The sequence below is a fragment of the Elephas maximus genome, chromosome 12 (genome assembly GCF_024166365.1).
Source record: "Elephas maximus indicus isolate mEleMax1 chromosome 12, mEleMax1 primary haplotype, whole genome shotgun sequence".
In the NCBI taxonomy this organism is placed as follows: domain Eukaryota; kingdom Metazoa; phylum Chordata; class Mammalia; order Proboscidea; family Elephantidae; genus Elephas; species Elephas maximus.
Window position 1 is genome coordinate 19,417,380 of NC_064830.1, and position 25,704 is coordinate 19,443,083.

Genomic DNA, 25,704 nt, shown 5'->3' on the forward strand with positions numbered 1-25,704 from the left:
TTAATCTTTTAAATTAAATCTGCTATGAGGCTTCACGAAGATTTCAGCTCATTTGTGTGGATTTTTTTCCCCCCACCAAACTGCAGTGTTAAAATGAAACAGTTCTTGCCCAGTGTGGAAAACTAGTAAAGATTTTTAAAAAATAGATTTTCTCACATTTTTTTTTTAACTTTTTGTTCACCAGCTTCATTTATTGTTGTAGATTCTTAAGTGTTTATCTCTAAGATAAACAGTTAACTCCCTTGCCAGAAAAGTGTGCCTCTTTATTGGTTTACAGTCAGTCCTCTTTGGCCACATTCCATGCTCAATCTGCTGGTGATCAGTAGAATATTTTGACTTTCTCATTTACCCCGAAGGATTAAAGGAACTATCCCTTTTTATTTCCACCTCCTCCTACCCCTCCCCGCTTATTAGGTAGGAAATGTTTTAAGACATAGGCACCCAAAGGAGAGAGAAATAACATGTAGTGGCATGATGATTACACCATATATAATCTATTTAAGAGGGTATAGACTTGAAGAGAATAAATGCTCTGTTTTGCCTTACCATGTTCTCATATTTGCTTACGTAGAGTGTTTGGATAGCCTGGCATTTTCTTGGAGTTTTTTGTTTTTTTGCTTTTGCCAAGTAGTATATCCTGAGTTCCATGTGTAGGTTAACTGCAGGTTCCCTGGTCTACTGGCTGGCCCGTTGGCTTGCATTTCAGTGTGTTGTCTTCTGGTCTTGTCTTAATTTGACTTACTAGGGTCATGGATGAAACAATAGACTATTTTATTCCCATTAAATGTCAAGGAATTGGTTGGTTGGCTCTTTAAAAACTAGTTTCTGATCTCTTATAGTAGAAATGACTTAAAAAATTCCATTGCTGACTAGTCGATTCCAACTCATAGTAACCCTATTGAACAGAGTAGAACTGCCCCCACAGGATTTCCTAGGCTGTAATCTTTACAGAGGGAGCCCTGGTGGCATAGTGGTTAAGAGCTATGGCTGCTAACCAAAAGGTCAGTAGTTCAGATCTACTAGGTGCTCCTTGGAAAGGAGCAGTTCTCCTATGTCCTATAGGATCGCTACGAGTTGGAATCGACTGGACAGCAGTGGGTTTGGTTTGTTTTTTTTTTTCTGTCGTTGTTGTTGTTTTAAGTCTCTACAGAAGCAGACTGCCACATTTTTCTCCTGTGGAGCAGGTGGAAGATTCGAACCACTGATGGTTTGGTTAGCAGCCGAGCACTGAACCATTGCGCCACCAGGGCTCCTTAGAAATGCCTTAGAGTGTGGTAATTTTTGTTTTTAATTTCTCTAAAGCAAACGGCCAGTGTTGGTTCTTCAGAATGAAGCACTTTATCCACAGCGTCGCTCCTACACTAGCGAGGATGAAGCCTGGAAGTCTTTCCTGGAAAACCCTCTCACTGCCGCAACCAAAGCCATGATGAGCATCAACGGAGATGAAGACAGCGCAGCTGCCCTGGGCCTGCTCTATGACTATTATAAGGTATCTTTGCCCCCTCTTTAAAAACCCTTAACAACAGTCCCAGATGCACTTGATTCAACAACATATAAAACAGTAATTTGCTGGCAGAATGTAATATAGTTGCCTCTGTAGTGACTATAATAAATAGCTTAATGAGTACTTTGACTTCATGTGGTTCAAAGCTGAAAATCTACAGTCATAGAATCAAAGGTTGTTTTTAGAACTTGTGAACCAGCCAGCTGTTTCGGCTGTATCTGAAAGATGAAGCTACCATCAAAGAGGATAGTAAAAAACAACAACAAAAAAAACCCACTGCTATTGAGTGGTTTCCCACTCATAGCAACCTTATAGGACAGGGTAGAACTGCCTCCCAGGGTTTCCAGGGCTGTAATCTTTATGGAAACAGATTGCACATCTTTCTCTGGTGAAATGGCTGGTGGCTTTGAACTGCCAGCCTCTTGGTTAGCAGCTGAGCACTTAACCACTGAGCTACCAGGGCTTCTTAAGAGAACGGTCGATGTATCTTATTGGTATTGAACATTCTACCCAAGGTAATTCTTATTGCTTTAAAGAGTGGACTGTGGTTGACTTACATGTGCTGTGACCTTTATTCGTATGTAGTCAGAATGATTTCCTTTGCCCCAAATGATACTGTAGAGTCTTTCATTTGATTTGATTATAAGATTCATGAAAAAACCTTATTTTCTAGTCTTGGACTTTCTACTTCTGAGATATCAGAATATATTTTGTAGCCTGTTTCCAGAGATTTGGATTAAATTAAATATAATTAATTAGAAATTAAATAAAACTAAATATAATTTGTCCTCTGAATGGATTTTTACATGGTTTTCATATTTGGAATTATATTACTAGTCTATCTCATCGTCATCATCATCTTAATAATCTTAGCTACCCCTTACTGGTGACCTGTTTATGCTGGACACGTTACCAGAATGTAGGATATTATTAATCCCTTCAGAATCTCTGCAAAATAGGCGCTGTTACCCCATTTTGAAGATGAGAAAAAATTCCGAGGTCACACAAATAGTATGTGTTGCAGCCAGGATTTCAGCCCTGGTCTGTTTTATGCCAAAGTCCCTACTCTTTTCAGTACAACTTGCTGTCTCCTGTAGAACTTTACTTAGCATATTGTATTCATTTAGGCCTTCTTCTTTCTGACCAATAGCAGATACTTGAGCATGGCTGTTAAGAGTTTGTGGAGCCCTGGTGGCACGGTGGTTAAGAGCTACAGCTGCTAACCAAAAAGTCGGCGATTTAATTCTACCAGCCACTCCTTGGAAACCTTATGGAGCAGTTCTACTCTATCCTGTAGGGTCGCTGTGAGTCAGAATCCACTTGGCAGCGAGGGGTTTGGTTTTTTGGTTTTTAATAAGAGTTTAGGATACAATTTAAAACAGACTGAGTGGAGGCAAAACTTTGCCATGTGGCCTTTGTTTCATTGTTACCATATGTAACTACCATATGTCATCATTGTGTTGTCACCACTACCTTTATAAAGACAGGAAATTTTCAAGATTGCCAGAAGCAATGTGGAACTGTGGGGTAAAGCCTCTTAATGAGTGTCTTCTTATGCATATGTGTGTCTGTCTGTCTGTATACTTTATAGTTTATTTTTGTTTTGAAAATGTTCAGCCCTACAGAAAAGTTAAAATAGGATAATGAACTTCTAAATACCTTCACCTAGATTCACCAGTTATTTGCTTTTTGTTACATTCTGGCACTATAGTCTTCTTAATTCAAGAAATGCAGAAGGGAAAAAAGAGCAAAGAAGGTAGTTTTGTTATCGCAATTAGGGAGGGACCTAAACAAAAAAATTAACCATGTCCTGGTATGAGGCCATGTGTTCAGCTGGTTGCATTTGTGGGATTGAGGTGAAGTTTTTTTCCCCTTTGATTATAAAGGGGACTTGTATAATAACTAACAATGCTAGAGGAAAGCCTAGCCTGGGAAGCTTAGCTATAAAGGGTTTTTTTGAAGTGGAAGTTGTCACGTATCTGTTGTTCTTATGGCTTGTTTTATTGACTCAATCAGTGTAAAAACTAAGTTTCTAAGATATTAACTATGAAATTGTATAATTTTAACTGAAACTTTCAAGAATGGGAGAAAAACAAATTTTGTGCCAGAAAGACCAATGTAATGACCTAATTGTAGTGGTTATATGTGTGTGTGTGTGCGTGTTAAATAAAGAATCCTAAAAGTGTTTTAAGTTTCACTAAGAGATAAATCCTCATTCTATCCATTGCAGGTGACTTTTTTTAACTGTGTTCAATGACAATGTGATAAGCAACAGGACATTTCTCATTTCTGCAATCTTCACATGTACAGTTCATTGACATTAATTAGGTTCATCACGTCATTCAGCCATCACCATTAACTATTCTTAATTTTTCCATCACTCTTAACAGAAAGGGGTGACAATTTTAGTAGCAGTCATTTGTCAGGCTTCTTGTGATATGTGTAGGGTTATTTTCTTTTTTAAATGAACTGACATTTCTTTCAGTTCTTTGGATATAAGCATTTATTTTATCTTTAATGGTAAAACATGAATGTAGGAATAGAATTCTTACATTGAAAATCACTTTCAAATGTCTTAGCACTTTTGTGGTACACGTTGGGATTAAGTCTCAGTTGGATTGCTATCTACAGTATACCTACTAATAGTGAAGAGCAGAGTCAAAACAGGAACAGAAAAAACTGAGTTAGATTGTCTTTTGGATAATAGAATTACTACCTTTGGGTAATGTGAGTCCCAGAATATCTAAAGAAATATAACACATTTGGGTCTTGGAAATAAACTGAAGTGGCTGCTCCTTTTGATTTTGCATTTGACCTGAAAGGAAGGGTAGCAGAGGAGAGCACTGAGGAAGCTGAGAGAGCCAGTTGTGTTTTCAGCAGCAGCCTCTCTGTTATGTGACGCAGATAAATGAGTAACACCAGGCCAGAGGCCCCTCCAGAGATGAAACCCAATCTTCGTTGACAGAGTAAATTTTGATGCCCTGAGCTTACGTGGCAGTTAAATAATAGTTGGTTTTTACGTATCAAGCTGGTGGTCAGGTTGTAAGCTCTTTGAGAGTAGACACTGTCTTGCTCATTGATATGTCTCCAGAGCCTGGTGTATAGTAGGCAATTCGGTAGATATTTGTTGGACAAATAAGTGAAGGATTGAATTTACAGAAAAATAACAAACTGTGTTTTAGCGTGAACTGTGTACCTCCCTGAGTAAGAACTCAGTTCTTTCCGTATGTTTTAATATGTAAGGTTCCAAGAGAGAGAAGATCATCCACAGCAAAGGCAGATGTTGAGCCCCCAGAGCCAGATCACAGCAAAAGGTAACGTTTAACGTACAGCAGCATCGGTCAGCACACTGTGAAAATGCCGCATCTCTGTGGACAGAGAGCTGAAGACCGTTTAAATGAATTAGCACTAGTGGAAGAGATGGGTATTGGACTCTTAATACCTAAATTCAGATTTCGTTACTGATTTACTGACTATGATCCCAGTGCCCTGAGAAGTTACCTGTTTCTTTAGGTTTAATTTTTGCCTTTTCTAGAAAACAAAAGCATTCTTTTCGAAAGAGATGTTTTCAGTAATAAGTGTTCGCTTGTTTGTTTTGAAGACTCTCTTAAGGCGGATGTGAATTAAGGCAGAGGTGGGGGTCCATTAAAAAAAAAAATTAAGTACCAATGACTCTTGAATAACTGCTTAAGTAAAATTTAATGAAGTAAATTAAACAGCATTCCAAGCTGCAGCTGAAATTATTTTTGAAACATTTTGGGATGAAACTTTGCCAAAATATGTAATTAATTAATTTAAATAGAAAATTAAATTAAGGCTTGACTTCATAGTCATGGAAAACCTTTTCAATACATGTTTTAATTACCCCGTGTTTTATTAATAATAAAGGAATAAAAAAAATTTAAAGAAAGAATGATTATGCAGAATCCTGCTTTCCTGGCAATTGCTTGATTTCTGTGTGCATTCAAGTTTTGTGTGGCTGTCTTCACAGGTAGAATTTTCTAGTATGCTTTCTTTTACTTGGAAGATTTCCTAAGTATTTTCCATGTGGCTGTTTTATTAGTCTTCATAGTTGCCATCTGGGAAAGGTTTATGGCTTTCATTTTTTACTTTTTATTATAGACATCTTCAGACATTACAAAAATAGAAAAGTACTATAGCAAGTCCACAGATATCCAGCACCAGCTTCAGCAATTGTCAACATAATGACTCCTGTTTTGTCTATTCTTCCTTCTTGCTGAACTTTTAAATCAATGAGTTTATTTATTTCTGCAGACATATTTTAAAGCAAAACCTAGATATCTCTGTCACATATTTTCTTTAGTTAGGCACTGAGGCCGTATTTCATTTTTCACTATTACAAAGCCTTAGTGAATAACTTCCTATATACCTTTCCCTTTTTTTTTTTTTCTTTAGGATCAATTTCTAGGAGCGAATTTATGGCCCAGGGTTGGAACAAGTTTATTGATCTTGAAATGTGTAATATTGCCAAACTGCTTTATTCCTTAAAGTTTTCAGCCTGTATGATTTGAGGGAGCTTTGAAAATTGATTGATTTTAACCATCAGAAGTCACCTTATATTGCCCAGAATGTTTATTAAACCAAAGATAATTTTATGTACATGTGTCTACTGGTACAATATAATCATAGGTTTCCTTCTGGTAAAAGAGAAAGCCAAATAAGCTTAAGGACTAGGAAAAGTGGTCACCAAATAATAGTAGCTCATGCTCTTGCATGCTTGTATGCCAAGTGTTATTATAAACATTTTTGTATATCATCTCATTTAATCCTCATAATGACCTTGTGGGTAAATACCATTATTATCCCCGTTTTCTAGCTGAGGATTTGGTTACTGAGAGATGAAGTAACTTGCTCAAGGTCACAGAGCATTTGAAACCAGGCGGTCTGACTATAGAGTCTACACTTGAACCGCTATTCTGTGCTGCTTCAGGCTTCTAGTAAAACTGGTGTTAAAATTATTCAAAATGAAGTATAATAGAGGATACTCCTGAGTTCTCAGTATTTCAAATGAAATTTTACTAACGCTTTTGACAGCACTTGACTGAAAACTATGAAGCCTTCTAGTGTGGGTTGTCGTGCCATTTTCTGTTTATTTGGCCTCTCTGCCAAGTGAATTATTATTATTGCACAGGACCCAGCAGCCCAGTGCCATTAAGAAAATAAAACTTGTCGAAGAGCTGTATCAGCATCACGTTTGACAACACAGCTTTCTCTTCTTTTCTTCAAGAAACAGCATAGCAAATGTGACTGAACAGCCGCTCATTTCCACTGGAGAAAACAGAGTGCAAGTACTGAAAAATGTGCCATTTAACATTGTTCTTCCCCACGGCAACCAGCTGGGTATTGATAAGAGAGGCCATCTAACAGCTCCTGATACGACAGTCACTGTCTCCATAGCAACGATGCCTACCCACTCCATCAAGACAGAAACCCAGCCACATGGCTTTGCTGTGGGGATCCCCCCGGCAGTGTATCATCCTGAGCCCACCGAACGTGTGGTAGTTTTCGACCGGAACCTTAATACTGACCAGTTCAGCTCTGGTGCTCAAGCCCCAAATGCTCAAAGGCGTACTCCAGACTCCACCTTCTCAGAGACCTTCAAGGAAGGCGTTCAGGAGGTACAGGAAACAAAAACATCTTCCTAAGACGGCTGCGTGTTTGTATAAGTATTGGGTTCCACCTTTTCCTTGTTATGTAAGCTTGAAACTCAGCCTGAAATGAATGGATTAGGAATAAAAGATTTTTTCTTCTTTTTTTTAAAGAGAAAAGGCCCATGGGTATAATTTGAAATCTAAACCTTATAAAACCAGAACTTATTATCAAGGGCATATGGCTAATCTTACCAGCAGCTGAGTTAACGCTTACGATTTCAGCTAAGTGATTTGCTGGAGGAAGAGAAGGAGAACCCCATACATATTCTTCCATTGGCAACAGAAGTATTCGCACAGTCTTGTCCTGTTCGGGTTTTGTCCTAGACCTAAACAAACTTCTGCAGTTGGGCTTAGTGTAAAACGATTGATCATGTATTTGCTTGGTGTTTCTTGATTGTTGTTATAATCAGGGAGGCAGGTGGATCTTAACGGTAAATGCATTGTGTGAAATTTATAAATTAATTCCAGATACTTCTGAGGGTCTTATGATGATGAACATCTCACTCAGGTAAAAGTTAGAGCCTGAAGATCTTTGAAATTGTATTTAATGTCTCAGTTGGGGAAAAGAGCATCTATTTCCACTTAAGGAGTTAAGAGTAGAATAGTAGCCTTTCCTGTGAAAATGCGCCTTATCCATTCAGCCATGGGGTAAACTCCATACTGTATCTTAACTTGGTGCAGTGATAGGGCTGACTCCTAAAAGTCCTAAGATTTTGGTTGCAAATTCTGGAATTTGAACAGAACTGGAATGTGTGGGAAGGATGAGAAACAGAAGTAATGAATCACAGGCACATTAAAGGGAGTACCTTAAAGTGTGCCTTGCCTTAATTTGCTTGAGTGGTATATGAAAAATGGATATTTCCCTTTTTTATTTTAATTTATTGTTCATCTTGAAACTTTAAAAAAATTCTTTTCATTATTGCTATCGCTTTTTTGTAGACTCTACATTTTTATTTGAAAACGAATATTGAAAGGGTAACGGGTTGCTGTAAGCCACAGCCTTTTCTGCTGTACCAGACCTCGGACTTTAGTAACCGTGATAACCAGTTAAATAGTTGTGGCTTATTACATTGATATTTCAGGTTTTCTTCCCCTCGGACCTCAGTCTGCGGATGCCTGGCATGAATTCAGAGGACTATGTTTTTGACAGTGTTTCTGGGTAATAGTTGCCTTTTAATTTGATTTTTAATTTTCAGCTTTTATGACTTCTTTCTTTTTTGTTAATTTGATATTGATAAGTCAGAGGTGGCTTTCATGGGCTTTCAAATTTTACCTTACTACATTTGCTGTGGACATATCTTTGGTAGAGGTCATTTGCTTCAGTGCGTTTCCTTTTGGACCCTCTGAACTGTGCTTCACGTTTCCCTAATTCTTGGTGTTGGTGCTTTTCTTTCCCCTTGGTTTCTTTCTGTGATGGTGGAGAAGGAAATGTTAAAAGAAGAGACAAAGGGGGTAAATTTGATTTCTCAAGTCCCTCCTGTTTCAAAAGTCTATAATTCTGCGAGAATGTGGGAATAAAAGCTGTTATTTTTTTATTTGCCTTGCTAGTAATAGATGAAGTCAACCTTTTTCTGACCTGACAGCCTTTTCTTTTTAACCTCACAAAATTATATCTCTGGTCGGTGCATATTTTCAAAGTTAATTAGAAACACAGCACCTTCAGATTTATTTTTAAAAGAGTCTAGGATTTCATTGTATAACTTTGTTTTATGCATTTCTATGGGTGTGTTATATTTTGCAATGAACAGTTTTTTTTTTTTTTTTTGAAGTCTAGGATTTTATGGGAGTGGAGACATTCCTTACAGACCTGCCTCAAATGCAGGCGTCACAAACTCAAATGCCTTTAGGATCTAGGATAGGATAGGATCGGCAAACTTTTTCTTTAAAAGGTCAGATAGTAAATACTTTGGGCTTTGTGGGCCATACAGTCTCTGGTGAAACCACTCAGCTCAGCCATTGTAGCACAAAAACTATGTAGACAGGACATAGACAGCAAGCATGGCAATACGCCAGTAAAACTTTAATTTACAGAAGCTGGTGTAGTTTGCCCACCCCGGTCGAGGAAAGTTATTAAATAATTTTAGGGACATATATGAGTGGAAGTGTAAGATAATAGGTAACGTAGAGAGTTGTGGCGTGCCCAGCTAAAGACGCTTAAAAACAAAAACAACAAAAAAGTGCTGTGGGCCAAGTCAGATGTAATCACAGGACCACCAGCTACCTGTTGGTAACATCTGCTGGGTCTTTACCAGGTTGGCTGCATGTCTTGTGAGAGTTCCCTTCCAAAGTCCTTTTTGCTTATTAGTACCTTTAATGCCCTTAACTTCCAAATGTGTAATTGTTGACATCATATCCTAAAATTTCTGGTAGGCATTTCATAGTCCCACATCTGAGAGGTATGAGAATCTATGGGTTGCAAGGACTTCTGTTTAAGATTATATTTATCATGGAAAAGGTAGCAAATGCTATTTATAATATGGCCTGGTCAATTGGATTTTTCCTGATCATTTGCTATCTAAATACACCCACACTGAAGCATTTTAAGATTGAACTAAAGCATATAGGAAGTTTCCCAGACAGTGGATTGGAGATCTCTGACTTTTTTGTCCTACAGGAACAACTTTGAATATACCCTAGAAGCTTCCAAATCACTTCGGCAGAAGCCGGGAGATAGCACCATGACATACTTGAACAAAGGCCAGTTCTATCCCATCACCTTAAAGGAAGTGAGCAGCAATGAAGGAATCCACCACCCCATCAGCAAAGTTCGAGTAAGTTCTGTTCTGAGTTCTGTTACTTAGGAAAGCTAGTCAGAGATTAGTATGTTCATGTTTAAAGGAGGTCTAAATGAAGGCCTAAAATTACAGTTTCCGGTGTTAACTAAGTAAGTTTTCCCAAACATACTCACCCTTCAGTGTCTTTATGTTGTAATGCATTCTCTTTGATAGAGTGTGGTCATGGTGGTATTTGCTGAAGACAAAAGCAGAGAAGATCAGCTGAGGCATTGGAAATACTGGCACTCCCGGCAGCACACTGCTAAACAAAGATGCATTGACATAGGTAAGTAGCTCAGGAGTCTGCTTTTATTCCCAGAGGTGCAAGCATCCAGTTTTCTAAATCCAATTATTTTTGGCAGCGATCAGCTTCCTGCCGACAGCATTTGAATTTTTATGCCAGCCACTGATCTGTTCCAAACACTGTTCTTGGCCTCCTGGAATCAGTGCTGTCTTACCATTACTTCCTTCATAAGGATATGTGCCCCATGGAATGGGTTTCCATATGACACCCGGGCCAGATGCTGTGGAGCCAGCTAATATGAGTGCTTTTCTTTCCAGACTGTGAATTTTTTTTTTTTTAATTGTACTTTAAACAAAGGTTTACAGAACAAACGAGCTTCACATTAAACAGTTAGTACACATACTGTTTTATGACATCGGTCAACAACCCCATGACATGTCAACACTTTCCATTCTAGACCTTGGGTTCCCTATTACCGGCTTTCCTGTCCCCACCTGCCTTCTAGCCCTTGCCCCTGGGCTGGTGTGCCCCTTTAGTCTCATTTTGTTCTATGGGCCTGTCTAATCTTTGGATGAAAGGTGAACCTGAGGAGTGACTTCATTACTGAGTTAAAAGGGTGTTGGGGGGCCATACTCTCGGGGTTTCTCCAATCTCTGCAGACTGAATTTTTTGAGGAGTGATGTCTTAAATTTTAAGGGATTCTGAGTGTTTGGAGATAATGGTAAGGTGGAAAAAACCAAATCAACAAATAAAATAACGCTGATGTGGCTGTAGCGGCCTAACAGTCCTCTCGAGTTATATGCTAAACTATATTGCTAGTCTCTTGCACCTGCCAGTAGACTCAGAGTCATCATCTGAGGTATAACAGCAAACCTGTGCAACTCCAGAGTTACTGAAGTAATTTTACAAAGTCCTCTATCTTGCTATGTATACAATTTTTATATAAAACCATTGTCTGTAGCACAAATGGCTGTTAATTTTAATGTTACTTTTTTTTTCACGTTTTGTAATGCTCACATTCTCTTATAGAAGAATTAGAATAACTTGAGTTCTAGTCGTGATTTTGTGGACAAGTTTTGTGACCTTGGGACAATTATTTAGCATTTTAGAACTAGATTTCCTAATTCTGGCATAATGGGATTGCATTAAATATCCCTAAGCTTACCTCTGTTAGAAAATTTCTGATTCTTTTTCTTTCATTTTTTTGGAACTGCTTTCAAGCCTACAAAATGTTAATTTAAATTATCCAGAGGTAATAATGTAAAAACTGAATCTTACGTTGAACTGCTATAATCTCATTTTGGAATTGAAAATCACAGGTTTCTTTTTCTCTTTCATCGTTTCCCTAATAGCTGACTATAAAGAAAGCTTCAATACCATCAGTAACATCGAGGAGATTGCTTATAATGCCATTTCTTTCACTTGGGACATTAACGATGAAGCAAAGGTAGGTGATAGAGCCCACGGGGGTTCCCATAAAGTGTATGAAATGAGACAGGACTCTGGGAGAAGAAATAGCTGTTATCTCATCAGCTCTTTCTTATCTTCCTGCTGGATCCTTTACTTTCTTTTCATTATTTTACATTTTCTGAAAGTAAAACAACTTCTCAGACCTTAGAAAAACTATCCTTCTCCCCTTTCTGTCCTCTCCCTCATCCAAAAAAGAGGTTCTTTTTCTTGACAGACTTGAACGCATGTAGTCCAGCACGTGAAGCATCAGCGTGGAAGTCAGAAGCTGTTGAGTTGTGGTCCACCACTACCCCTGTTGGACCTTGAGTCTGACTGCTGAATTGTTTTGTCTTTGTTTCCTCATTTGCAAAGTGGGGTTAATACCCATCTCCTTCTGTCCAGGAATGTAGTAAGGCTTATTGAGGCTGTGCCTGTAAAGCTGTTTGAGTTTTTTGGAGAAAGGCCTTAAATACAAGTTATCATTAGCAATACTTTATTTCGTATCATAACCTTGCAAATACAACTCAGGTTAGAGTCTCCTATCTTGTACCTTTACAATGGGAGAATTGCCTCCAATGCAGAGGGTCTTTTGAGTAATTCTAATTGGAATTTTTAGTGCCCTTTAAGAAAAATTAAACATATTCTTAAGCCATTTCTGCCCTTGCGCACAGCATCCTTCCCTTTTAGTATAATCCCTCTCTTCCCAAAGTTATTAGAGTTCTGGTATTCTCTCTTTAGATTTGTTTAAAACTTAGAAGCTCACGTAACACAACATACACATTTTTTTGACAGGTATTAAAATAAGATTGAGCTTCAGTATTCATTGCAATATTAGGAAGAGTTTTCTATATCATGTCTAGGTGCAAAGTTATAACCACCTCCCTGTCATTTTCCATCCTCTCCTTTCTGTTTTTCTTTTATTTATTCAACAATTTTTGAAATAAAACACTGTATGTCCTTTGCCACTGAGTCTATATTGGTGCTGAATATTAGAGTTTCATTTTATGCTGCCTAAGGTTGCTTTTGACCTCTTTCAAGTGTTAAAAAGCAAAGCTGTCACTTGGAGGACTAAGCTGCGCCTGACACAAAACCAAACCCGTTGCCTTCAAGTCTATTCTGACTCATAGCGACCCTATAGGACAGAGTACAACTGTCCCATAGAGTTTCCAAGGAGCGCCTCAGTGGATTCAAACTGTGTGCCTTTTGGTTACCAGCCCTAGCTCTTAACCACTATGCCACCAGGCTTTCCTTGCCATGGTATTTTCTATCACCTGACATGCATGCGAGAGCTGGACAATGAATGAAGAAGACCAAAGAAGAACTGATGCATATGAATTATGGTGTTGGCGAAGAATATTGAATGTACCATGGACTGCCAGAAGAATGAACAAATCTGTCTTGGAAGAAGTACAGCCAGAATACTCCTTAGAAGCACAGATGGCAAGACTGTGTCTCACATACTTTGGACATGTTGTCAGGGGGGACCAGTCTGTGGAGAAAGGATATCATGCTTGGTAAAGTAGAGGACTGGGAAAAAGAAAATCCCTAAATGAGATGGATTGACACAGTGGCTGGAACAATGGGCTCAAACGTAGCAACGATTGTGAAGATGGTGCAGGACCAGGCAGTCTTTCGTTCTGTTACGCGTAGGATTGCTGTGAGTCAGAACTCACTCCACAGCACCTAAGAGCAGCAACAAACGTTGCCTTTAAAAACCATATGACTAAATTCTTGAGAACCAGCTTAAATTTGTATTACAGTTGCTTTCCCCTTTCTAATTGTGGTCATCACGTTGAAGGCAGAAGCGTGTTTTTAAGGCGGCAGGATATAGTAAGTTGGGTCCACTAGTCTCTGAAGCTTAAGTTACCACAATTGCATGAAGGCTTTCCTGTTGACCACCTCCCTCATAGATAAACATCGGCAGGCTATCCCAAGTTTGGTGCTTGATTAAACAATGAATTCACTACAGAGGAGCTACTAGGAGGAAAAGTAAACTTTGTATTTTACATAATTGTTGTTACAGTTATTTTGACATTAAATATAATAGGACTCAGTGTGCTGGCAACATAAGAAGAGTTGGCCCTGTGCCCTCCGGGGTGCTTCTGTTCTTGAAGAAAACTGGAGAAATACTTCCTGTTTGCCGTTTGGGACTAATTGAGAAGTTGTAGAGCAGGCGACACTTCTCTGACTTACCTGTGACCTTGGGCTAGTCCCCGAGTTCACTAGCTCCATTTTTTTCCCCTAGAAAAATAAAAAGGCTAGAGTGGCAACTCTCTTCTTTGTTGGGGTGGTGTCAGGATTAATAAGTACTTGTCAGAGTGCTTGGAGATCTTGGCTAAAAGGCCCTGCACATGGGCAGGGCGTTTTGTTTGTTTGATGTGTCACTCTTCAGGGTGGGAGTAATGAAAGTCAAGATGACGGATAGGGATAATGGCTTGTTTTATTCTGAAGGCCTACAGCATATTTGTATTAAAGAGAAATATTGTCGGAGGTGTGTCTTAAGTAGCCTTAATGGCATTGTTAATTGCTCTAGGTAAATTTAGTTTCATTTCCCCTCCCAGACCCCCAGCACTGACTTGATTTTTAAGTTTTTGCCTGCTTCTGGAAGGGTGTTGTGCTACTCCTTAATGAGCCTGCTACCTTTTGAAGCTGGTATCAGGCATCAGCTTCAGGCATGTGTTGGAATGAAGTGTCTAGATTTTCTGCTTTCCCCAGCCAAGTTGATGTTTTCTGTTATTATACATAAAGTAATTAATGCCCCAGGGAGCTAGAGTGAATGAATCGTACATGCAGAATCCTGTAGCTATAGGTTTTTTTTTTTTTTTGTAAACCATCCACTTTCTTTACCCAGTTTTTAGGTCCCATTAGAGTTCTGGTATTGCTACTTTTGTTGATTTGTGATCCCCCTTTCTTCTCTCCCACAAACATAAATGTTTTTGGAGACGTGTGTCCCTTTTCCCCCATCTCTTCATTTAAAGATATCCATTTTTTATTACACCCTTTTGGCCATGCTGGGATGAATAAAACCAGAATTCTGGCCCAGGGTCAACATCTGAATCTTCCCTGTAGCCTCTATCTCTCAATTTGGAGGTGACTGTATTTTGAGGGCAGATCAGGTTGAATCTTGACCTTCTTGGTTTATCTTCTAATGTGGAAAGAGCACTGCCAAAGCCAAGACTCATGTACTGTCCCTGTACACGCTGTGCCCATCAACAGGAACATGCCTGCTGTTACCATGGAAACATTAAGAAGTTATGGAACTTGTTGACAATCATTGGTTTTCAGAGTGGTAGGGGAGAAGGAAGTTGTTTTTAAAAGCAGAAATATCTTAGAAACAGTCCCCCAGGCAGCACCAGCCTGTCCACTGTGTACACCTGTTTCATTTTGTTGCACTTCACAAAAAATTACAGAGACTTGTTTGAGTAGTCAGGCGTCTTTTAGAGTCTGAAATCCGGGCAGGTTAAAGTTCAGCAGACATTCCCATTTCGTTGTGAAATAATCAGATTTCTTTTCTGATGTATAGCTGAGATCAGCTGCTTGAGGCCATTTTGGCAGGGAGACGAAGCAGTTACCTTTGAAACATTAAGAGATGGAGCTCTAGTGAGGTGTTCAAGTTTAGAATTTGTAGGGCAAGATACGAGGGTACCAGTCACCTGAGGAAGAGGGGACGAGGAGATGGGGGTGGGAGAAGATTAACCCAAACTTCAGCTATATAAACATTTTATCCAGAGCCAGCTGCGCACCTTTTCCTTCTACTGCAGGAATTTATAACTATCCAGCAGTTATGAGCACCTGCTGTAGACAAGGCACCGTGCTAGATCCAGGCTGGTATTGCACATACCAGTATTACAGTTCAGGTATAAAACCAAACCAAACTCACTGCCGTTGAGTCAATTCTGACTCGTTATGACCCTGTAGGACAGTGTAGAATTACCCCATAGGGTTCCCAAGACTGTAATATTTATGGAAGTAGCCTGCCACATCTGTCTCCTCCAGAACAGCTGGGTTTGAGCCACTGACCTTTTGGTTAGCAGTGGAGCACCTAACCACTGCGCCACCTGGGCTCCTTAGTTCAGGTATATTGTAGGCCACCAGAGCTCCTTAGTTCAGGTATATTGTAGGTTAAATTGGCTTTTGTGAGATGGTTTGTGATCCTAAACATAACACCGTGGATTCTAAGGAAAAATGTGTTTATACCACTTTACAAATGAACTTTGGAAACACAAATACATTTTAAACTGGGGGCTATCTGTTGTGTTCGTTAAACAATGAATTCACTACACAGGAGCTCCTTGGAGGAAAAGTAAACTTGGTGTTTTATATCATTGTTGTTACAGTTATTTTGAAATTAAATAGAGTGAGGTTTCAGTGTTTCCTAAACCAAGTGAGTAATTTTGGCTAGGCTTCACATCTTGGCCTGGGGTTTAATTTCTTGTTTGGGTTGTAAATCTGAGGGTTTACAACAGCATCGAGATTTGGTTAGTGATATGAAATAAGGGCCTCTCAAAGCCTGAAGATCTAAAATAAATAGAGGAAAAAGAAGTTAAGGAGAGAGAATTAACTTCTCTGAGTGCCTGCTATGTGCCAGGCACTGCGCTAAGGTGTCCCACCTGTGTTCACATTTAATGAGGCATCACTACCTGCCCAGTATCCATAAAAAACACTTAGCCCTCCCGATGGTTATGTGTTTGCTGCTTGGTCTTTGGAACGAGGCCTCCCTTCTAAGGAGGCAAGAATGTAGACCTTGAGTTGGGTAGGAAGTGTTCTTGACAGCGGAGATTATTTGAAAGTGTAAGAATTTTTGTTAATAGAGCAGCATTATGGACGTGCTCATATCAACTCCTTTAGTAGAACAGCATTTTTGCTACTAGGAAGGACTTTACATTGCTTTCTGGATGAGTGATCTTTAACAGAGGACTCGGAATTATTATCCAAAAAATGGCTGTATTTGAATCCAGTGAAAATTAGACTACCAGCTCTGAGGGAGTCCTATAATCCAAGGAACCACTAATAGGAAAGGGTGTCTGTATTGCTCTATAGGAGCATCTTTTGATTATAGTTAACTGGACAGTCTGGCAAATAGGAAAACAGCTACAGTTCATAGCAAAGTTCAAGATTGCTCCGATTATATTTATACAGTTGTTGTGTTGTGATCGTGTGCCGTCAGTTCCAACTTTTAGCAACCTTATATGACAGAGTAGAACTTCCCCCTGGGGTTTCCAGGGAGCAGCAGGTGGATTCGAACTACCAACCTTCTGCTTAGCAGCCTGAGCCCTTAATCGCTTTGCCACCAGGGCTGTATGTATACAGTAGTCCCCCCTTGGCCCTGGGGGATATGCTCCAAGACCACCCTGTGGATTCCTGAAACCACAGACAGTACTGAACCCTATGTATACTATGTTTTGTCCTGTACGTACATACTTATGATAAAGTTTATAAATTAGGCACAGTAAGAGAGTAAACAATAATAAAATAGAACAATAGTAACAATATACTGTAATGTAAGGGGAGACCACAGCATGTGTGTATGTGTGTGTGTATTTATATATGGCCATGATCTTCATGAATGTTAAGTAAACCTTTTAAAGATGTAATGAACCCCAGGGGTATAAGTACCTAACTGATAGGCTTTCTCCAATAGTGACAAACCTAAACCTTTACACTAGGTGGACTAGGGTACAGCTACCATTACATGTTTTATTTTAAAAACATTAACAGTGAAGACCTTACTGTCAGCATGCACCAAGCTCCACGGAGTAAGTAAGGTCAGAGAAAAAGTTAAATGTAGAGACTGATGTTGTGTTACTGTACACTTCATGGAGCCCTGGTGGCGCAGTGGTGCAGAGCTATGGCAAGCTACAACTGCTGACAAAAAGGTTGGCAGTTCAAATCCACCAGCCGCTCCTTGGAAACCCTGGGGGGCAGTTCTGCTCTGTCCTATATGGTCACTATGAGTTGGTATCGACTCGATGGCAACAGATTTGTGTTTTTTTTTTTTTTTTTTGATGCACTCCATGACTTCAGACAACCTGAAGATTTGGGCATTTCTCCTGCAGTGCTGATGCGGGAACCGGGCTGCTTTTTAGTCAGCCTTCCTCAGGCCTTCAGAAGGAAGCACGTCTTTTCAGTTTGTGATTGGATTACTCACAGACAGATGGAACTGCATCTTTTTCATGATGGCATGATCTTATCTCTAGGGGTGACAGAGCCAATTTCAACAGACTTTCCTTTCTCTTCACAGTTCAGTTCCCTTACATTTTTTACCTTCAGCTTGGCGTGTTGGCTGTGGCGAAGGGGAAAGGGGCAGCCAGAGAGAGGAGGTAGGACAAGATCAGAGCATCCTGTTCCCTAGAGGGGAAAAAGAACACTGTCAAATGAGAATACTTGGTGCTTTTACTTTTAGTTATAATCTATCAGCTATACGAAGGAACTCTGAGGCATTCTAAAGGATTGTCCTTCAGAGCCACATGTTTTATGTGTCACGGGAAGGCTCACGTTACAAAAGAAAGAGGATTAAAATAGAATTTGGAGCCTGACAAGAGTACCAAGAAGCTTTACCGTGAGGGAGCCTGTGTTTGGACGGAGCATTGGTATCTTTCCCTTTTGTCTTCTTGTCTCAGCAAAAGTGTGTGGCGTTTCCCGGGGCAGGGATTACTGAGGTTTGCAGAGTTCATTCTCTAGCAGAGGGGTGTAACCATTCTGGTAACTTGAACTTAAGACTTTTTGTATATGCTTATGGGATGCAGGCTTATGAGTTTGTTGTTTTGTCTAAGCATAATATTTGCAATTCATTGTGAGCGATTTTTAATTTGTTTGGGCTGAGCATATTGCTTGCATTTATAGGGATTCCATTCTAGTGAAGCATCAATCAAGTGCTCCATTAAAATAAGGTGTTGCCAGTTTGGTTGCATGAAGCAGGGACAGGTTTGGTTTGTTTCACAACTTTAAATTTCCAGTGCGAATGGGAGGGGGGAGGGAGGGAGAGAAGTGAGTCAAATATCTGACTTGCAATTGCAGTTAAATGAAGGCAGGAGATTTAAAACTAAAACATAGACTCCCTGGCCTAAATAGAGCCTGTGGTTTAGAGAGAAATCAGGAGCATTGTTATTTTTAAAACAAAGGGTGAGAGACTTTTAAGAGTCTAGACAGATCACAAAGCTAACTTGAATGAACTGGCTTATCCCTATGTTTCTATCCTTAGGACCTTAGGGAAACTCAAGATAGAAACGGAGGCTTCTGAATTGAGATTCCTTCGACTCCGGGGGTTTTCTTTTATGCCGTTTGAAAATACATGCTCATTACAGTAAAAATATTTCGGAAGGGGGATACCAGAGAGATAGTTGCATGCCTTTATAGGGAATGAGTAGTTTTTAGACTGGTGGTTTGACCAGTATTGAGAATAACTAAATCTTCTTGATTGGAAGTCTGTGGGGAATGCCTTAATTGATAAGGAATAAACTCTTTACTTGGCAGTTAGAAATTTTGCTTTGAAGGAACTATTCTTGGTAGGATTGGCAAGATGAGTTCTCCTTTAAATTTCTTAATTTTTTGTTAGCTAAGTTTGTTTGACTTTGGCTTGAAAGCATTTCAAGGAGTATACTCCGTAGTGTCTAAGCAAGAGGTTCCATCCAGATGTAGACGACATTGAATCCCGGTGGGACTTTAGAATCCACAGGTAACAATAGCTTGCATTTATTATAGCACAAGCCTGAGGGTAAGGGCCAAGTCTGTGATGTCTCTGATTGGACAAGTGAAACACTTGGCAGCTGAAGAAAGCTTTAGTTCGGTAGTGAGACTTGGATCTTGTGAAACGAGTTTGAAGCACCTATGTCTGTTTAGCCACTATTTGTGCTGTCACTTGATTTAGTTTTGTTTTTTTTTTTTTTCCTTTTGGTCAAACTTCTCCCCTTCCCCCACCCCACCACTGTCAAGAAACAATAAGTTCCTCTATACAGCTTTCTCCTTTGACAGCTTGTCACCTGAACCCTGCTTCTTCTAAGCCCTTCCTGGAAATGGCATCTAAGCTTGTTCTCTAAATCTGTTATTTCAACCAATTTTGCTACTTATAAACTAAATCAGAGAGCTTTGACTCTGACCTGACATTATTATTAGTAACTGAATTTACCTGGAATGGACATTCAAGGCAGTATGGGACCTTGAAGGAGCCCTGGTGTGCAGTGGTTAAAGAGCTTGGCTGCTAACCAAAAGGTCAGCAGTTCGAATCCACCAGCAGCTTCACAGGAGAAAGCTGCAGTGGCAGTCTGTTTCAGTAAAGATTTACAGCGTATGGAAACCCTCTGGGGCAGTTCTTCTCTGTTCTGTAGGGTCGCTAAGAGTCAGACTTGATGGCAGTGGGTTTTTTTGTTTGTTCGTTTTATGGTACCTTGGAGTTCAAGTTTCTTTAATATGCAGCAAAGTAGCGCTTGTACATACAAGACTTCAAATCCTTTAGAATAAATGTAAGTAAGTGCTCTACATTATTTGTTTGGGGGACTTTTTCTTTACTTTTTTTAAAGTAGACATTAGAAATTTCCATTTATAATTAGGAATTTTGGTTGGAAGTCAGCTTACCTGCCAAGTCTCTCCTTTATGACCCATATGCTTACCTGTCCTATTCTGTACCTAGTGATGATGGAATGTGGTCTGTGTTTGCCTGGTGTCACCTGCATCCAGTTCTGCATATTTCAGAACAAACATTCTGCTTATTTAGGACAACAGGTGCCAAATCACTGTATCTGCCAAGCACCCTTAAGTTCACCAGGTCCTGTTTATAGGATATGACAGAGGGAAGAATAGCATACAGGTACTCCAGAATGTTTCTCTTTCTCCTGTCTTCTCTCTCTCCGCCACTTTTTGTCTTTGTGACTTTTTCCCTGGCTCTCTGCAATCCATGCAGAAACTAAAGATGATGTGTGGGAGGTGTGGGAAGGAAGCACTGTGGCAACATCAAGGGTGATGACTACATCCTTGTTTTTCCTTTAGGGAAACGCCCCGCTTAGATGTGAGAAGATTTCAAGGTAGTGCTTTTCTCTTTCCACATCCCTATTCTCCCTGCCTCTATTCTTCCCAGCCTTTTTCTTTTCTCTTGTTGGTCATTTGACAGTCGAGAAAGAACACACATAATAGTTTCACATTTGAAGTTTTTTTTTGCTCCTGCTGATATTCTGTAGTGGGATTTTTAGTTTTTATTACCTCACATCATTAGGAGTAGTGGGGAAGTGTGACTGACCCACAATTACCTGATGAATCAGTAGTGGAACCGGATTCTACTTCTGAGTTTATGACTGAGCCTTTGATCCCTTTTTGGGCTTATTAATTAAGGCAGCACATATGGATCAAGAAGTACAGGAAATACAAGGCTTATAGAGAACTAAATCAGGGTTTTGCTCTTTTTTTGGAGGGGGTTGTTTGGAGGAAGGAATGTAAGTGTCTTCCATATAATGCTGAATAAATGTTCATGTCTAATTAGGCTTTAGCCAAGCATTAGATCTTGATTTCTTAGTTTCTTTTTCCCACTCCATTGGCTTCAGTTGACATTTATAACTTCATATAAACTGTGGTGTTATTCTCTTCACTAGTGCTACTGGATTTGGGACGAGAATAAACTGTATTGTTGACCTCACATTTTAATTTCAGTTGTCAGGAGATTTCTATCTAAGAAAGCTACTTAAAACTGCCTTACAGCAGTCTTCATAACTGGTTTGGAGGAGAGTTAAATTAAAATTTATTCCAGGCTTTCTACTTTGAATCTATTAGATCAATTTGTATTCTAGAAATGAAATTACAGATACTGTGTCTTACGTGGCTAAGTTAAATTTGGATACTAGAATGGGTTAAAGTGACAGAGACTCCCAGAGGCAACTGGGACTGTATCCAAGATGGCTGCGGCAATCTCTGATGGAGCCACGTCATCAGCTTAGTCTATGATTTAAATGAAATCAAATAGGAAGCTATTTGTTTTGAAATATAGGTACCTTTAATTTCATGCCTCGTGACCAAAACACCTGTTGCTCACAATCCCTTGGGAGTCACTTTTTTCCCTAAATTTTCCTAGTTCACCAAACAGTTTTTCTGTTAGGTACTTCTCAAGTTTTATATTCGTCATTGTGGTGGTGTGGCTTAGAGAAAAGAGCTTTGAGTTTGGACTCAGGAGGCATAGGTCCCAACTTTGGCTTTGTTATCAATTTACTGTCTGTATCTTCAGAGCCTGAGCCTCATCCACAACTTGACGTTGTCTCTTGATTTAAAAGATATTGAATAGCCAGAGTTTGAACTATATGGTATTCATATTAAAGGCAAATGGTGTACACTAGACAACAAGGATAAGTAAATTTTTGGAATGTAAAACTTTTTTCATTTACCAACTTTCTGAAGCACCTTCCATTGTTTAATCAACAAACTTTTCTTCCTTTTAACTGATCTTCTCTCTTTTTCTGCTTATATTTACCAGGCACTTACAACTCACTTAAACGGTCTAATTTTGTGTCATGCTACGCAAATGACAGTATATAATATTGGCACAGGTACAGGAATGCTCTCAATTCTATATGCTTATACTTTTCAAAAAGTTTAGTATGTGCAATCTGATTTACAAGAGCAAAACACCATTCTCCCCTGAAGCTGGTTTTTTTTTTTTTTTTCCCCACTGTTATTATTGAGTAATTTAACTCATTTCTAGCATCCTTTCAGGAAATTCTATGCAAAGTAATTAATCTGTTGCTATTTTTTTACTATGTGGAAGAACTGGTTTTAGAAGTCATGTTGCAAAGAGTTGACTCCCTTAACCCATCCATCCATCCCATCCATCCGTCCATCTGTCCATTGTACTTCTATATTTGCAAGCACTGTGAGGGAATAGAAAAAAATTATTCAAACATAAAGCCTGTCCTCAAGAGATTACGTTCCTCATATAGTGATACATGTCATAAGTGAGGTTATAAAAATGCTCTAAGGTTATGGAAAAAGAGTACTTTCAGATAAGAGAAGCACGGAAGACTTTATGAAAGAGATAGCATTTGATGTGATTTTTAGATCAATTGGACCTGCAGAACATTTTTGCAAAGGACATTTGATTGGACTTTTTTTTTTTTTTTTGCTCTCCATCCACGCAGCTGTTAGGAATTTAAGTGGAAAAGAGGCAACGGAAATGTCTTAGTCTGAAGAGGTGCTTTGACATATTGAGGCCCACACATTGTATACCCATTGCTGTCTAGTTGATTTCAACTGATAGCGACCCTATAGAACAGAGTAGAACTGCCCCATAGGGTTTCCAAAGCTGTAAATCTTTATGGAAGCAGACGACCACATCTTTCTGCCACACAGTGGCTGGTGGGTTCGCACCATCAACCTTTCTTTTAGCAGCCGGGCACTTAACCACTGCACCACCAGGGCTCTGAAAACATTGTATAGTATGGGAAAAAAAGTCACAGACTTGTTTCCCGCAACACTAAGATGACATCATACACAAATTTAAGAATTAGAGTTATAGACATTACCACATATGTAAATGCAACATGAAGCTACAAATGAAGGAATAATCTATACTTCATTATTTAAACAGAGTTAAAAAATTGTGCTTGTTAGGTACCTGCATATACAAAACATTTTAAAGTGTAAGAGTGAACAAGTACAATAGACAGTTATGTCACGGGTCATTATATGGATTGTCTCTGCCCTAGCAGTTACCTTACGTATTTCACTATGTATCAGTGAGGCTCGAAATACCATAATGTTTTCCAAATTAATTGAGTAGTACATATACCTGCCTGTTGCTGTCGAGTCGATTCCGACTCATAGCAGCCCTATACGACAGAGTAGAACTGCCCCGTAGGGTTTCTGAGGAGCGCCTGGTGAATTCGAACTGTCGACCTTTTCATTAGCAGCTGTAGCATTTAACCACTATGCCAGGGTTTCCAGGAGTATATATAGTCAGTTTAATTACTCATTCACCAAATATTCGACAGCAGTGGGTTTTATATGTAAAATACCGCTCGAGGTTCTGTATTCTACAAAGATGACCTAGGAGTTTCAGTCTGCTCAGAGGGAAGATGTGAACATAAATAACTTGGGAACTTGGGCAACAAGTTTCTTAACCTCCCAAAGCCTGTTTTCTTTATAAAGTGGAGTCAGAATAGTAGCAATTTCATAGGTGGTTTTGAGAGTCAAATAAGATAATCCATGAAAGGGCTTAGCAAATAATTGGGTGCCATAGTAAGAACTCAATAAATATTAGCTCAAATATCCTAACAGCATGTAGTTTTATTTGGTTGGAGTTTAGGATTTGGGGTCATTCATTCAGTAAATGTTTATTTCTTATTGAGCTAGCACTGCCAGGATACTCTGGGAATACAAGGATGAGTAAGACATGGCTCACTTCTCAAGGAACTCAAACTCTGTAGAGAGGATTGCCACAGAAACTACACAGTGGTGTAAGTGCAGTCATAGACATGTTTACAGAGGAACTGGGGGATTGGGAAAGTTCCTGGAGGTGACACCCGAGTGGAGTCCTAAAGGATAGTAAGAACTAGCCAGGCGTTCAGAGGCCAGACTGAGCCTATCAGCTTGATATGTATGAATCTAGAACTAAAAGTGTTGGAGCTTAAAGTTTGAGTGGTATGGGGGATATGAGGCAGGAGTGGTAGGGATCAGATCATGAAGGCCCTTGTATGTCATGACAAGGAGCTTGGACTTCATCTTATAAATGAGCATGTCTCAAACTTTTGGCGTCTATGGACTGAGTATCTTGGGTTTGGAGGTTCTTTAAGATTTTGTAATATTTTCAATTTAGTGATAAAAGTTTCTAAAATCACAAACGTATTCTGGATTGCTACCATAGAGTCAAATGTTGCCAGGACATTTCAGTGATGGTGTTTGTCCTTTATTGGCTTTGAGCTATATGAAGTCTTCAGGTGCTGTGTGATCAGGAGCTCTGCAGCCATGTGACTAGTGTCTCGCAACTGGGGTCTGGATATATTTTTAGTGGTTAAGCAACTTTTGTCTCTTTTAAAAAGGATATGTGTAGTGTTCACATTTGACAAACACTGGTGTAGGTGGTGGAAAATAAGACTGGAAAAGCAAATTGGAGTCAAATATACAGCATCTTAAATGTTAAGGAATCTAGGCTTTATTATATAGACAGTGGTGAGCTGTTGAAAATGTTTGAGTAAGAATAAATAAGATTCTGTAGTGGTATTGGGCAGTTACCTAATGTGTTAGCTCAGCAGTCTGTTGCTTTTTCCCCCTTTTTATTATTGCCTGATTTTTAGCCACTTTATTGCTCATTTGTGTTACTTTATATTAGCTTTTTTTTATTGAGTGTTTTTGTTTTTTTGTTCGTTTTTATTCGTGGGTACTACTGTTTGTGTTTAAAGTTTTGTGAGAATTTGAAACTTGTTAAAATAAGATTCGGAAATCATATGTAGATTTTTGGATACGCCTGGTTTTTCTTTCTCTCATTATCGGTATTTATTTTACTACCATTTAATAGTAGATAATACGTATTGGGAGAAATACAAAACATGTACTAAACACTGGAAGAAATTTAAAAAAGGAATCACACATAGTCCCTGCCCTCAAGGAACTTTCAGTACTTACTTATTATGCTATGACAGGGTGGCAAACGTGTTAAATAGAGGTGGTATGTTTGTGTTGCTTGTTGATTCTTTTCCCTTGAGCCAGGTGATGAGGGTATACAGATGTGACTTTTCCTGAAGATGGGGTGGGGGAGGGCAAGTAAAGAGCTACTTTGTGTAACTTAAAAACCCTAAAATGAGGTTATAAATAGAGTCCTATGGGAGCCCAGCTGACAGACAAATTCTGTTTGGGTAGGTTAGGGAATGGTATGCTGAGAAGATAGGTCAGGTGATACTACGTCTTTACAGATCAGAGTGACATCAGTAGAGAATGGAATAAAGGTTATTTTAAAATTGAGGGTCAGAGAAAATAAAGATCCCAAAGTGTAAAAGTGAGACTAGAGGGAGAGTTTGGAGCTAGATTTTGGGGGATTTTGAGTACCCCAGCCACAGAATTTGGATTCATTCCTTCAGACTGTGGAGAACCACT

At 39.2% G+C, this 25,704-nt stretch overlaps 1 protein-coding gene across 4 annotated transcripts in view; it reads left to right on the forward strand.

The window, feature by feature from the left end:
* The window catches only part of GRHL1 (grainyhead like transcription factor 1), a 52,293-nt gene that overhangs the window by 2,585 nt on the left and 24,004 nt on the right, over positions 1 to 25,704 (forward strand). For all 4 annotated transcript variants that reach the window (XM_049902847.1, XM_049902848.1, XM_049902850.1 and 1 more), the window contains exons 2-8: positions 1,303 to 1,489; positions 4,748 to 4,818; positions 6,753 to 7,143; positions 8,259 to 8,335; positions 9,791 to 9,947; positions 10,125 to 10,236; positions 11,547 to 11,641. In XM_049902847.1, the coding sequence (XP_049758804.1) occupies positions 1,303 to 1,489; positions 4,748 to 4,818; positions 6,753 to 7,143; positions 8,259 to 8,335; positions 9,791 to 9,947; positions 10,125 to 10,236; positions 11,547 to 11,641 (1,090 nt within the window). The remainder of the gene's footprint in view (positions 1 to 1,302; positions 1,490 to 4,747; positions 4,819 to 6,752; positions 7,144 to 8,258; positions 8,336 to 9,790; positions 9,948 to 10,124; positions 10,237 to 11,546; positions 11,642 to 25,704) is intronic.